General features: G+C 47.0%; 1 protein-coding gene across 2 annotated transcripts in view; it reads left to right on the forward strand.

The window, feature by feature from the left end:
• ASTN2 (astrotactin 2) overlaps nucleotides 1-14,215 on the forward strand; it is a 598,062-nt gene that overhangs the window by 579,756 nt on the left and 4,091 nt on the right. For both annotated transcript variants that reach the window (XM_090021411.1, XM_090021412.1), the window contains 2 exons: nucleotides 2,521-2,621; nucleotides 3,914-4,097. In XM_090021411.1, the coding sequence (XP_089877537.1) occupies nucleotides 2,521-2,621; nucleotides 3,914-4,097 (285 nt within the window). The remainder of the gene's footprint in view (nucleotides 1-2,520; nucleotides 2,622-3,913; nucleotides 4,098-14,215) is intronic.

The raw sequence follows: 14,215 nt of genomic DNA on the forward strand, positions 1-14,215 counted from the left end.
TACTCAAATGCCTAAGTCTATTTTAGGAACAGGGCCCAAGCCATTTATGAGACTGAGCGGATCACAGACAGGAAGCTTTCTGAGATTTCTGAATGTTCTTGAAGGCAGGAAGGATATAATTTGGTGAACAGAAATCATGAGGTTCTTGTTTTGCTTTTTTTCTGCCATCACTGCCAGGGTGAGATTTAGACTGCATGAGACTCTGGGACTATAAGGCCCATGTCACATTGCAGTGAAACATCTGATGTTTGATGGAACAGCGCTGTAATAAGTCACAGTCCAGGGGGCAGAGCCTATGTCAAGCGTTTCCCTTCCTCCACCTTAATTAGCACAGTCTTACACGCTGGAAATGTTCTTGGTACTGATCACTGAATAACCTTCCCATTGTTTCATTCTGAGTTCTGCGCTCAGTGACAAGTGCTATTGAGGTGCCAGTCAGGCCCTTTGACATCATCCAAGCTTGCTGAAATATTCAAATACCCTGCCAGGCACAAATGCTGCTTTACAACCCCTTTGCAGTGGGAGAGGTTGTCTGGGCTTTACTTACCAAGTGTGACAATTATGCTTTGATAAAAATGTTCTACTTTAAAGGGAAATGCTGTGCAAATTGATTGTCTTGGGGCTAATGGAGTCTTCCTGCCCCAGCTGCTATCAGTGGGCCAGAGGTTATGTGCTAATTCATGCTGATGCATTAAGAAGACAACAACAAAAACCACTGCTGCTAAGCCAATGACACCCCTAGTAAAGTGAAAATAAGCTGACAGAAGAAACATATGTATTAGCCTTTTTTTGCCTTTTGACAATTCCCATTTATGTTGTACAGTGGGTTGAAAAGGTGGAGTGTAGTCCGGCTATTACAGGAAAAAGAGACAGGGAAGCAAAACTCTTCTGTCTCGTTGCTGGTTCATCTACTGTCTGCTGAACTCTCTGGATCTGTTTGCATCACAGTTCACATTTTTATAAAATGGCATAATGGTACTCCACTGTTTTGTGTATCCAAAAATGCTAACAGAACCACTTTAATTTAAAATTAGGGAAAACAACACAGTGGAAGTGAGTAAAAGTATTATTGCCATGAGAAAGCACCGCATGTCTTATTCCCCTCTCTACCTACTGCATCTGCTTAGCTTCACAAACCAGTGCTGGCCCTGCAGAAAGGCATTGTTCTTAGCAATTTGCAGGGGTGGCTGCACCATGTAGACACTGAGGATAGTTAAGAAAATCCTCTCTTTGTGCTGGTGGAGGGAACCACATGATTGGAACTGCCACCAGCTGCCTTGGTGCAAATGGCAGCTTCCATTCCTTGCATGCCAAGTACGAAAATAGCTACTCCAGTGTGGCCAGTGTTGGATGCATCAAAGCTAATCCCAAGTATAGACAAGGACAGTGTGTGCAAGAGAAGAGCCAAGCTCTGTGTTGTGCGGCTGTGTATGGTCGAGGGCATGTGGGAGGTCATTACTTCCGACATTGCTAAGGATGCTAAGGGCTTGGTCCACAGAGAAATAAACATACATCAAAGTCCCAATCCCTACTTAAGCTTCAACAGCTTTTAAAAAACTATTTTCACTCACTCATAAGAGCTGCTTGATTTTACATCAGGATAAAGAGCTGAGCTATGTTACTTAGTGGCTCACTCTGTCTTCAGTCAGTGGGTGCCCCCTCATCGGGGGTTTCAGACCTCCAAGGCGGTCAGGCAGGCTCCTGCACTTTGTCAAAGCCAGTCCAGGAGACTTGAGCTGCACGGCCTGGCTCTGAGTGGATAAATATGGCAAGATGCCTTTTGGGGGCCCGACAGAGGATTAGCCTGGGATTTACCTGATACCCACTTGATAAGAAGCTCTCTGAGTTTAAAGCCATAATCTCCTGATCAGGACACTTTTTTTGCACAGAAACCAAAAAAACCAACAACAACAACAAAAAAGCCCTGTGCAGCCACAGCCTGTTTATTCAAAGATTCATCTAGTACAAGAGCCATATTTTACTGTCAGATGATCTCCATTAGCTTCAAATGTGAAATCAACAACCTCAGCCTTTCCCAATCTCTTTCTGGCTTTGAAATGGTAGAAAAGGAAATCCAGGGACTGTTCAAAGGATATATACTTGCTTCCTTCTGCCTGACTTCAGATGAGCATGGCTATTGGCTAACTACCTCTATATATACACTGGCACTAACCTCGCATTGTGTGTTTAAGGAAGGAACTAAACCCTCAGTTACTTAAGAGGAGAGGAACCGTGCTAGCAGAAATTCCTGCCTTTACTCAGATGTGATGCTGCAGCGCTAGTGAGTGCTGCAGACACCCATGCCATGGTGGAGTGCAAGGCAAATACTTGCCAGTGATGTGGGTACTGTGACCCCAGCACCTTTCCCTTCTGAAGTTCTCTTCTCTCCCTCTCAGATTGCCAGAGGTGAATGGTATTAACTGGGACCAAGTTGTTCTTTGTTCTCTGCAAGACCTTTTCTGGACAGATTCATGTCTGAGCTGAAGTTATGCGGAAAGCTGATCTTTCTCTGCCTTTCAGGTTTACTCTGTATGCTGTGGACACCCGAGGGAGGCATTCAGAGCTGAGCACCGTCACGTTGAGGACAGCCTGTCCACTGGTAGATGATAACAAGGCGGAAGGTAAGTATTTGGTCTCCAGACGGAGACCCAAAGACATGTCCTCTTATTAATTAGTTCCCTCTAAAGCAGAGGTTCCCAACCACTGGGCCACAGCCCAATACCGGGCCGCAAAGGGTTGGCTGCTGGGTCATGGCATGAGCCCCCCGTTCGGACCCCCATCTGTCTGCCCAGGTGAGCGGCTTCTGCCGCCGACAGTCACGTACGGGGTTAAAGCTGGGCAGTGGGGCAGCCCCAGGAGGGAGGCAGCCGGCTCCATGTACCCCATCCCACTCCCATGCCAATCCTCAGTATAGCAAACAGTGGGAACCACTGCTCAAAAGCAATACTTCTCAGCAGTGGTATATCCAACAGCACAGGTACTTCAGGCTTTTGTGACTAGTACTCTAGGCTCTCCTTCCCTTGGCTAAGGGAAGGCCTAATTGGTCCTTCTCAAGGTTGTACACACATTGGGCAGCAATATAAAGCACTAGCACCCAACCTTCTGGCCCTGCAGGTCAGATGAGTGGTGTAGGGTCAGTCTGCAGGCCCGATCCCGCACAGGGTCATTCTGTGGGTACAGCCCCACAGGCCAGGATCCATTCATGCAGGGTCAGTCTATAGGTGCCTCAGTTGGCCCAGCCTGAACCTGTATGCCCAGATCTAGCCATGCTCTGGCCTTAACCAACCCTGTGTGCCTGCATTCAGTCACATGCCAGCCAAGCCCAACCCTATGTGCCCAGATCCAGCTGCACATTGGCCTGACCTAGCTCTGCACATCCACATCCACATCCTGTTGCATGCTGGAGCAATCTAGCATGTAGAGTCATGTTATTAGATCTACAGGACTCCCCACAAGTCTGGAAATTTGACATCAGGGGAATGGTAATAAACACTGCCATTTTCCCCCTACCACCATATTTGCAGAAGTCAAGGGAGCCTCTGTGGGCCAAATCTGGCTCACAGGCTGGGAGTTGAGCATCCCTAGTTTAGAGAGTGCACTGCTGAATGGGAGGTGATAGGTACTGCCTGGTAAAGCCAAGGTGTGTTAAACCATAACCTGGTAGATGTTCTACATGGACAGACCCTCTTCTTGAGCCACATGGAGCCATGTCAGAGTCACTGGGACTCTAATTCTAGATGTGCAGAGCCACTTGCAGGATTGGAGACTTTGTTTGGTAAGTTGGTCAGGCTGACCAAATAGGTTGGCAAGGACTGCTTCACAGCTGACATCCCACTTCCTGCTCTCCTTTGGTGTCATGTTCCATGCGGTAGTGCCTTCTTTTCCTTTGTTCACCTCCTGTGCTCCTTTTCAGAGATAGCTGACAAAATCTACAACCTCTACAATGGCTACACCAGTGGGAAGGAGCAGCAAACAGCCTATAACACACTGATGGAGGTCTCCGCATCCATGCTCTTCCGAGTTCAGCACCATTACAATTCACACTATGAAAAGTTTGGAGACTTTGTCTGGCGCAGCGAGGATGAGCTGGGGCCCAGGTACCTATGCTTTCACAAAGTCCTTTGGGTTTAGTCGATCCAGCATCATTACCTGGCCTGCATTCTAACTGCTGAGTGCCCTGTACTTAAATCACTAGTCACATGAATTTGTCCTAGTGCCTAGCACCATTTTATACCTTAACCCATCTTCTGTTGTGACTGGCTCAAGAAAGGCCGAGTTCTGGGACAGTTTAGGACATTGGTGAATTATAACAGCTTTGTGGAAGTGTGGTGCTAGCATAATGGAATGGGCTTGGACAGAAAAAGAAGCGTTTTGTGTGTCCCTGGAAAGGAGCTAGTAAGTGCTGTACCTCCTAGAACCGACTTCTTGTATTTTTAAGTCTGCAGTGATGAGTGGCTTTTGCTTGTGTTTTGGCTTTGATCAGCAGTTTGGTTTACTAAGCTAAAATATCACAGAATGTCCCACACTATGTCCACGGATCTGAGGGGCTCAGAAAGGCTTTGTTCTGGAAGTTGGGGCTATGAAGCATAAGAGCCTCCTGAAGCTTTTATTTAAGGGTCAAGAGAGAAGGTTTACATGAAAAGACAGGCTTGTCATCATGACAGATTGCACAGAAAGTTACCAGTTCTTTAAGTGATCTACAGCTGGCAAGTCATTGGGTTTTCCTCTGTAGTTATACCCATCTGATATCTCCTCAAAGTTTGGTGATAGACCTATATGTATTTGATATGCTGCAGGACAATAACCCCCAACATAATGGAAAGATGTTGAAGACTCTCTCTCATTTGACATACCAAGGTTACATATAATTTTCTATCCTTCTAGTCAGTCTAGTTCATTGAGCTAGGTTCCAATTTTACAGCTTATCTTTACTCACTCTCCATCATGGTGTCTGGGTGCCTTGCAAATTATAAGTACTCTCAAGGATCTCCCATCATCCAGAGACTATAATACCAACATACTACAGTGGCTATATAGTGCCCACTGCAAAATGTCAAAGGATGACACAGACTCAGCTTCCATCCTTAATTTAATGCTGAGTGTGGGGATTGGGAGCTGGGTAACACGGCGACTATAAAGAATAGCAGTTCCAGCGGTACGCTGCCCCCAAACATCACACGGAAGTATTTGCAAACGTGCAGGTTCTGACAGACTATCGCTAAGGAATAAGGCATCTGAGGAATACATCATGTCTGAGGGCCAGGAGAGGAAATCATCCTGTCACGATCTGTTTGCCAAGCCTGGAGAGCGGCTCGGCTACCATAACACCCCATGACTGCGCCGCCGTTCCCAGCCTTCCCACCATGGCGGAATTCCACACTGGATTCCAAGTTCAGGCAGCAGGCTGAGGGATGCTTTACAAAGTCTCTGCTCCGTCTGCTGTCTGAGAGATCTAAAGATAGGAACGGGGAGGAATGTGAAGGAGTAACTAATGGTAACAATGAAATAACTTCAGAAGATTGTAATTTTCTTGCCCACTCTGCTTATTTGGCTTCCCCAGAGATCCATCTCTGACTCCAGAGGCATAGTTCCTTGCAAATTGCTTGACATAAATCCAGGTTAGCCTGTGACTGGCCCTCCCACAGAGGTGACCTTGGTTATAATTTCTTCGTTAGCTCATTAACTTCTGATGTGCAGCCACTGTCTCATTCTTTCTACCATCTTCCTCTTTCCTTGATGAGACTGGAAGCTGTTTCTTCTCTTATGCCATCCCTGACCCTATAAACGTTTGGGAAACATGGCCTTTTGTTACTTAAGTTTTCCTGGACCCTCAAGTGGCAGTGACAGTGCACCTGCATAGGATAATACCTAGCATGAAAATGCAAACCAGGCAAACTTTTTTTCCTCTATGCTAAGCATGGGCATTTTAAAGGGTTCATCCAGTATGCCCTTGCTGTTCCACTTACAGAAAGTAATGTCTAGATTTGTTCATGTACTCTGCAGGCACATATACATGAGACTCTACTGCACAGTAGTTACTGCTCATTTATTTAGTACTTGTATAATCAAGTACTGCACAGTAATGCCAGCAAACATCTTTTAAGTGACACTACAGCTCAGTAGCCTAATAATACTGCACAGTAGTGTAGTAACGCTGTTGGTGCTGTGACATGCTACTGCACGGTGTTATGTGGCTACTGAGCAGTCAGCATCTCATGTAGATGCACCCTGCAAGTGGCTGTCTTCCACACAGAGAAAAGGATCTCCAGTTGAACCTCAGATGTCCCTATTGTGCATCTTGAGGAACCGGTACCTCATAGCCATGGGGGAGCTTCTGAAAGTATCGCTCCTCTTTGCATGCAAGACCAGGCTCTTGCCAAGAATGACAGTCTGTCCTCCAGCTCCATTTCTCAAAGAGTCGTGACAATGATGGAGCCACTGACAGCAAGAGAGGTAAATGAGGATTTTCCAAGGGAACATCTCATAATGAGATTTTAATGGACAGGCTGTTCTCATTCCCAGGAGGTCATTCATTTTCATACCTTGAAATGTTTATCAGATGAGCCTCAGATCTACAGTAAATGTTGGCTCATAAAACTTAGTGACAAGAGGGAAGTCTATTGCCTCTGAGTAATAAATACATCATGTTGGAGCCCTCGAGAGCCCAGTTTCCATGAAAGCCACAGGTTACTGCAAACAGCTGCTCCGAGAAGACACACTGACAGCCAGATGTCCCAACCAGACGGTTTACATTAAGGAGACATTAAAAAACTTAGCTCATAGGTGGCCCAAGACCAGGACTTGCTGTGGTCAGCAGTGTCTTGGCACCTGGTTTGGTCTGTCCTGCTACTCTCCTTTAAATACACACAAAAAGAGACTGTGGCATTAACTTGTTCCAACAAAACAGAGGAATCTGTCTAGACCAGTAAAGGTTTAATGCTACTGTGTATTCAGTGCCTCACTCCTCCTTGGGCTTTGTTTGTTTGCTTGTTTGTTTGTTTGTCGTGTTTTGTTTTGTTGCAGTGACGGTGCTTTAATATGATAACGACTCTTTTAATAACGCGAGGGATTTTAGGGGGCAGTGTCCGCTGCTCAAGAGGAAGGGAAGGAAGCTGATAAGGTTAGATTGTTTTCTCCCTTCCCCACACCCAACTCTTGCCCACCTTCTCTCATCGCTCGAGGAAATGACATCAGCATAGGGTTTGAAGGCCCTCCCTGTCTTAAAGCAAGCCTGCTAGGGAGGGGAGAGATGATCCTCTTAAAACGCAAGCATCTCCACCAGGCAGCAGCTGCATTGTGGTAACAGGAGGGAGTGTGACGCACTGATGAGAGGCTGCGATAACACCCTGCGGCGTTCTGGGCTCTCTCTCTTCCCATCGGAGAGCCTGACAGACCCGAGTCAGTTATAACTTTAGTGGAAAATCTGAAATCATTACAAGGACATGCACAGGACATACCAAGCAGGCAGATGTCCTCTCCCCCATGCTCCCACTGCAGCCTAAGGACAAGACTCCACTTGATTTAAGGAAGATGCTGCTACCTGCCTGCCCTTGGATTCTAGCTTGTGCAATGCTAGTGCTGTTCGTTCTGGGACAGGTACCCAGGCACTTTGCAGGCAGATGGGAGCAAAGCGAGCATCACTGCCCCCTTGTTACTGATAGACAGAGTGAAGCAGGGAAAGGTAAACTGCTTCATCTTTAGGCAGCTGCTGGTCTATGCCAAAGTCGGAAAAAGCCGACCCGAGGTGCTCGGTCCTCAGTTCTTCAACATGCCTGCTCTGAGCTGGGAGCAGAGCCCCTGTCCTCTGCTCTAATCATTGTACCCTGCTACCTCCCAGAAAACTGGGACCCAGACATCCTGACTCTCTGCCCCCTGCTCTGATCATCACTGTCACATGCTTCCTTATGGCAGAGCTTTTAGTCAGACGAAGGCTTTCAGCAGCCATTCAGCAGAGACCCTTCACTGTGTCTGTTCAAACTTCCCTCCCAGAAGGTACAAGAGAAGGAAGCAACAGTGCAGAGCCTCTGTTTCTAATCCTCCGCTCCATCATTCTTGACTGCAAAATCAACCCTCTAAATCCTTTGCTTAAATAGGAAACAGAGCTGGTCCCTGGCAGGCACCAACTTAAAACAACTGACCTTGAAATGCTGTGTGGCAAGCAAGATGGACCCTAGCGGGCTGCATTATCAGTTGGGGATGTCTTAGAGTGGGAAGTGGAAGCAATTAAGGCTCAATATAGAGCATGGTCAGCCTTGGCTGTAGCCTGCTATAGGTCTGACATTCCCAGCCATCCCCTCCTGCTCCTGCCCTTTCATAAGGCAATAAATTGTTGTTTCTGGTGGGGGTGGGGTAGGTCAGCATTTAGGAAGATTTCATTTCCAGTATTTGAAAAGGTGGTCACCATGACCCGACATCTCTCCACAGGGAGCACTTGGGTAATACCCAGAGTTTGATTTATGGCATTAAATTGGCAGACCAAGAACTGCTCCTGTAATTTATTACCCAGCCTTCCCCAGAAGACTTCTCTCTCTTTCACGTGCCTCCGCCATCCTCCCCTCCCCTCCCCTTGCCTGTGTGCACACTTTCTCTCTCTCTCTCCCTCTCTCTCTCTCGTTCTCCCCTTCTTTTTTTTTTAACTGAGAAAAACTGCCAGCCAGAAGCAAATTCCGCATTTACACATGGCTTCATGAACCCTCTCAAATAACGTAGACCCACTCCGACCAAGGGAACTCGGCGGTCTGGCTCTAGCTGAGAGGGTTTATCATTGATGTAGGACTGCCAGAAATGAGCAGAACCATTTCCCTCCTTCCCCTCCATTTCGGCGAGGTCCTCCACCCCCTCCTTTTTTTTATTCCGTACATAGCTTCCCCCTCCCGTGTTGATCCATCATATGTTTTGCAGTTAATGCACACTTCTGGCCAATCCACCACTTGCTGCTTCCCACCATCACCCTCCTCCCTGCCGACCCCCCATGCCATCATTTCTTGGAAGCTCACCAGCCATTTCACAGGGTACAATTACAAACAAAGCAACCCTGTAGTGAGATGGAGTGGAGGGGTGCAACCACAACTTTGATTAAAGGCCCTGTGGAAAACTAAACAAAACCTCTCCTTACCCTAAGAAGTGTTACCCCAGGAACTAAAATACCCCAGGTATCTTGCATGGAGTATGTTCTTTCATGCCCCTGTTTGACCTTCCAAGCTGTCACTGTCATAACAGCACAGATCATTGGTCTTCCTTGCCTGAACAGAGAAAACAAGTATAGCGCTTCTCAAGCACAGCAGAAACATTTATAGTAATGCCTACAGGTATTAGGATGGCAGTGCCAACAGAGTTAGAGAGAGAAAATGAGAGAAAGTAATAAAGACAAGAAGGGAAAGGACAGAAGAGATGTCCAGATGGAACAGGATACAGAAAGAAAAGAAGGGGTGAGTGTTGAGGGAAGTGAGCAGAAGACCGAGGAGAAAAAATGGTTGGGAGATGGAAAGAAGGCGTGAACAAGGATGAGAGAAAGAGATGGGACTGGAAGCACATATGCATGTGTTTTGGAAATCTAGACCTTCCCCTGAAGCATCCAGTGGTGGCTAAAGTGAGAGATAGGATGAGTCATTAAATCTATTACTGGAGCCTTTGTTTTTTTAAATCTAATGGGTGAAGCTCATCCATGTGGACACCAATCATACTGCCAGGGGTGTCTCTGAGCAGATCAAGAGTGATTACAGGGCTGTGGGTGCAAGGGTGAAGAGGACGGGGGCACAGATCATGTTCTCCTCAATCCTTCTGGTCAAGGGGAAGGTCTCTGGCAGGAGCATCACTGCATGGCTGCACAGATGGTGTCACCAGCAGAGATTAGGCTTCTTCAACCATGGGATGTTGTTCCAAGAGGAAGGATTGCTAGCAAGAGTCAGGATCCACCTGATGAAGAAAGGGACGAGCATCTTCACAGACAGGCTCGCTAACCTAGTGAGGAGGGCTTTAAACTAGGGTTGCCAGGGTATGGAGACCAAAGCCCTGAGGCAAAGGGGGAAGTCAGAGACTTAGAGAAAGCACAAGCAGGAGGAGGCAATAAGGGAGGCCTCATTCTTCCTGAGAAATCAGGGCAATCGGCGAGTCACCTCAGGTGTCTGTACACGTATGCGCAGAGCCTAGGAAACACGCAGGAAGAATTGGAAGTCCTCGCACAGTCAAAGCACTATGACGTGACCAGAATAACAGAGACTTGGTGGGAGCTCGTATGACTGCAGCACAGTCATGGATGGATAAAACTGTTCAAGAAGGACAGGCAGAGGGGAAGAGGAGGAGTTACACTGTATGTAAAAGAGCCATATGATTGTTCAGAGCTCCAATATGAAACTGGAGATAGGCCTGCTGAAAGTCTCTGGGTTAAGGTCAGAGAGGAGAGCAACAAGGGAGATGTCATGGTGGGGGCCTGTGATTGACCACTAGACCAGAAGGATGAGGTAGATGGGGCTTTCTTCAAACAGCTGGTGTATGTTTCCAGATTGCAGGCCCTGGTTCTTATGAGGGACTTCAATCATTTTGGCATCCTCTGGGAGGACTATACAGCAGTGTGAAGGTAATCCAGGGAGTTTTTGGGGAGCGTTGGAGACAACACTGGTGCAAGAGACCAACTAGGAGTTGTGCTCTTCTTGAACTGCTGCTCACAAATAAGGAAGAATTGGGGGAGATGTAGTAGTTGTTGCCAAGTTGCACAGCAGTGACCATAAGATGATCCAATTCAAGATCCTGACAAAAGGAAGAAAGAAGAGCAGCCGCTCATGGCCCCTGGACTTCAGAAAAGCAGACTTTGACTCCCTTAGGGAACTGATGGGCAAGATCCTCTGGGAGGCCAGTCTGAGGGGGAGTCCAGACTACTGTACTGGGCAGCACAGTTTGGGGAGAAGGTGAGAAGCCCTCAGAGGTGAAAGAGCAGGTTAGGGACTCTTTAGGAAATCTGGATGTGTATAAGTCCAGGGGCCAGATGGGATGCATCCAAAGGTGCTGAAGGATTTGGCTGGTGTGATTGCAGAGCCACTGGTCATTATCTTTGAAAACTCATAGCAATCAGGGGAGGTCCTGGACAATTGGAAAAGGGCAAATATAGTGCCCAGCTTTAAGAAAGGAAAGAGGGAGGATCCAGGGACCTACAGACCAGACAGCCTCACCTCAGTCCCCAGAAAAAATAACTGAGCAGACCCTCAAGGAATCCATTTCTAAGCACTTGGAGGATCAAAAGGGTGATTAGGAACAGTCAAGATGGATTCACCATGGACAAGTCATGCCTGACCAACCTGATTGCCTTCTGTGTTGTGATAACTGGCTCTGTGGATGCAGGGAAATCAGCGGGCATAATATACCTTGACTTTAGCAAGGCTTTTGATGCTGTCTCCAGCAGCATTCTTGCAGGCAAGCTAAGGAAGTATGTGTTGAATGAATGGACTGTAAGGTGGATACATCGTCAGGCTTATCGGGTAGTAATCAATGGATCAATGTCTAGTTGGCAGCCAGTATCAAGTGAAGTACCCCAGGGATCTGTCTTGTTCAATATCTTCATTTTGGAAGATGGGATGGAGTTCACAGCAAGTGTGCAGATGACACCAAGTGGGGCGTAGTAGATATGCTAGGGGGTAGGGCTGGGATTCAGAGTGGCCTAGCCAAATTGGAGGGTTGGGCCAAAAGACATTTCATGGGGTTCAAGAAGAACACGTGCAAAGTCCTGTACTTAGAATGAAAGAATCCCATGTACTGCTACAGGCTTAGGAACCACTGGCTAAGCAGCAGCTCTGCAGAAAAAGACCTGGGGGTTACAGTGGACAGTAAGATGAATATGAGTCAGCAGTAGGGCTGCCAAGATGGCTAACAGAATACGGGGCTACATTAGTAAACGCATTGCCAGCAGGTCAAGGGAAGTAATTATTACGCTCTATTCTGCACCAGTGAAGCCACATCTGAAGTACTGTGTCCCGTTTTGGGCCCTCCACAATAGAAAGAATGTGGACAAGTTAGAGAGAGTCCAGTGAAGGGCACCGAAAATGGTGAGGGGGCTGGGGCACATGACTTATGAGGACAGGCTGAGGGAACTGGGTTTATTTAGTCTGGAGAAGAGAAGACTGAGTGGGGATTTGATAGCAGCCTTTAACTACCTGAAGTGGGCTTCAAAGAGGATGGAGCTGCAGTGTTATTAGTGATGGCAGATGACAAAAAAAGGAGAAATGGTTTCAACTTGCAGCAAAGGGAGTTTAGGTTGGATATTAGGAAGAACTTTCTCACTAGGAGGGTGGGAAAGTACTGGAACAGGTCACCCAGAGAGGTGGGGGAATCTCTATCCTTGGAGGTTTTTAAGGCCCGGCTCGGTAAAGTCTTGGTTGGAATGGTGTAGTTGGGGCTGGTCCTGCTTTGACCAGGGGGTTGGACTAGATGTGACCTCCCGAGGTCCCTTCCAGCCCTCATTTTCTGTGATTCTGTGATTCTAAGCTGTTTGCTGGAGCAGGTACACTTTTTGATACAATGAATTCCTTCATTGTTTATCGGCAAACACAAAAGCCAGGGATACTCTCTGCAAACATCAATTTAGCTGCCCTTGGTGACAGAATTTAAGGGACAAACTACTATCTGTTTCTGGCCCTCCCCATGCCATCCCTTGTTTGGCTCCTCTGTAGCAGCTTCTGTGATGTGTGCTGTTTTTCTCCAGTCTATGTTGTCCCATCATCTCCACTCAAGCCACTAGCCTCGATGGCACAAAGAGAAGCATGTCCCTTTAAGTCGGCACATATAGGACTGGAGCCAACAGCTGGATGACTTCCTCGCTTTGAATCACCCAGTGGGTAACAAAAATGACATGGTGTTTCTGGTGCTGAGACAGCTGAGATGAATGCCTTACCTTTGATGCCCTGTGCTCTCTCATTGCTCATGCTAGACACCACTGTCTCTTTAGCTAGCCCAGTGCAGATATATATGTAGACTCACATAGTCCAGCCTGCTTCATGGAGTTCTTCATCTAACAAGGAAGAAATTGTTTCCAGATGTCTGCTTGGGAATTGGTTTTCTTTTCTTCCTGTAGAAGCCTTCCTTCTCTTTCTGTTCACCTCGGTAGCGTGAGCAATTCCCACCGTCCTTACATTTCATCATCACGGTTGCACCGTTCAGACAAAATCCCGCTTCACTAACCTCCATCTTCACTCACTCATTATGAAGCTTTCCTGAATTTTAATGGTTCTTGTTGTCCAAAATTGGATGGGTGGACAGCAGCTTGACTGGTGGGACTGGATTTAACATGAACTACAACTGATCAGCATGTTTGCTTAAAAATGTCTCTTCATCTGCCCTTTTACAATTGTACTTAATACCAGGAGCTTCCCAGTGCTTTACTGCAGACCTGTAGTGTTCCCTCAAGAGATACATTGCCATTGCACATCAAAATCTGATGCTTGTTAATCCCCCATTTATCCCCCCTTGAACTTAAGTGGTGTCTCAAGGGTGAGGGCACTGCAGAATTTGGCTCTTGGGTGCACCGAACTTTAGCCATGTCAGCCTTACTGGAAGCACTGGCCTCACTAATAGTTAATATTCAGCAATATCCAGCTAATGATTTCTAGGAAGGATGGCTATGGAAGGGAAAGGGACTGGCTTCCTAGTGTGGTGTCTACTTATAGGAATTTAGTTAATAGATTGAGGTGGCTGTGGTCAAAGGCCAATCTAACACATTGAATGTGTATGTGTATTGTGAAGCTTTATAATTAGTCCTGAACTGTCCTAACTGAGCCTGTTCTTGTACATTAAATCAAGACACATCCGCTGCGCTCAAAATGACAATTGCTGGACACAGGTGTTCACACTTGGTATTTGGTTCCCCTGGAGGAACTATTTTGAGGCCATCCTAGTTTGCAGGTGGAAGGGCGGCCACTTATCTGAAGCTGAGAGGGGCTAGTGAGTTGTTAGCTTTTGGTATAACTTTCCCTCCCTAGAGCAGGTTATGGCCTGTAGACCTCCTGCCTTCTCTCTCTCTCTCCATCGCAGTCTGGAGCTCATGCTTTTCTGACTCATGGCAAATGCTTTCTTGGAATCTCAATCAGTGGATGCCGTTAAGTGCATAGCCACATCAGAAAATAGCTTTGCTGCCTCCCAACTATATAGCTAGCAATCCGGGGCTGAAACACCATAAAGCTTTCATAATCAAATAATCCCCATGTTTATGCCTAGCTGACTGACAGCACTG

The sequence above is a fragment of the Crocodylus siamensis genome, chromosome 11, assembly GCF_052110815.1.
Source record: "Crocodylus siamensis isolate JL-2025a chromosome 11, ASM5211081v1, whole genome shotgun sequence".
NCBI lineage: Eukaryota > Metazoa > Chordata > Crocodylia > Crocodylidae > Crocodylus > Crocodylus siamensis.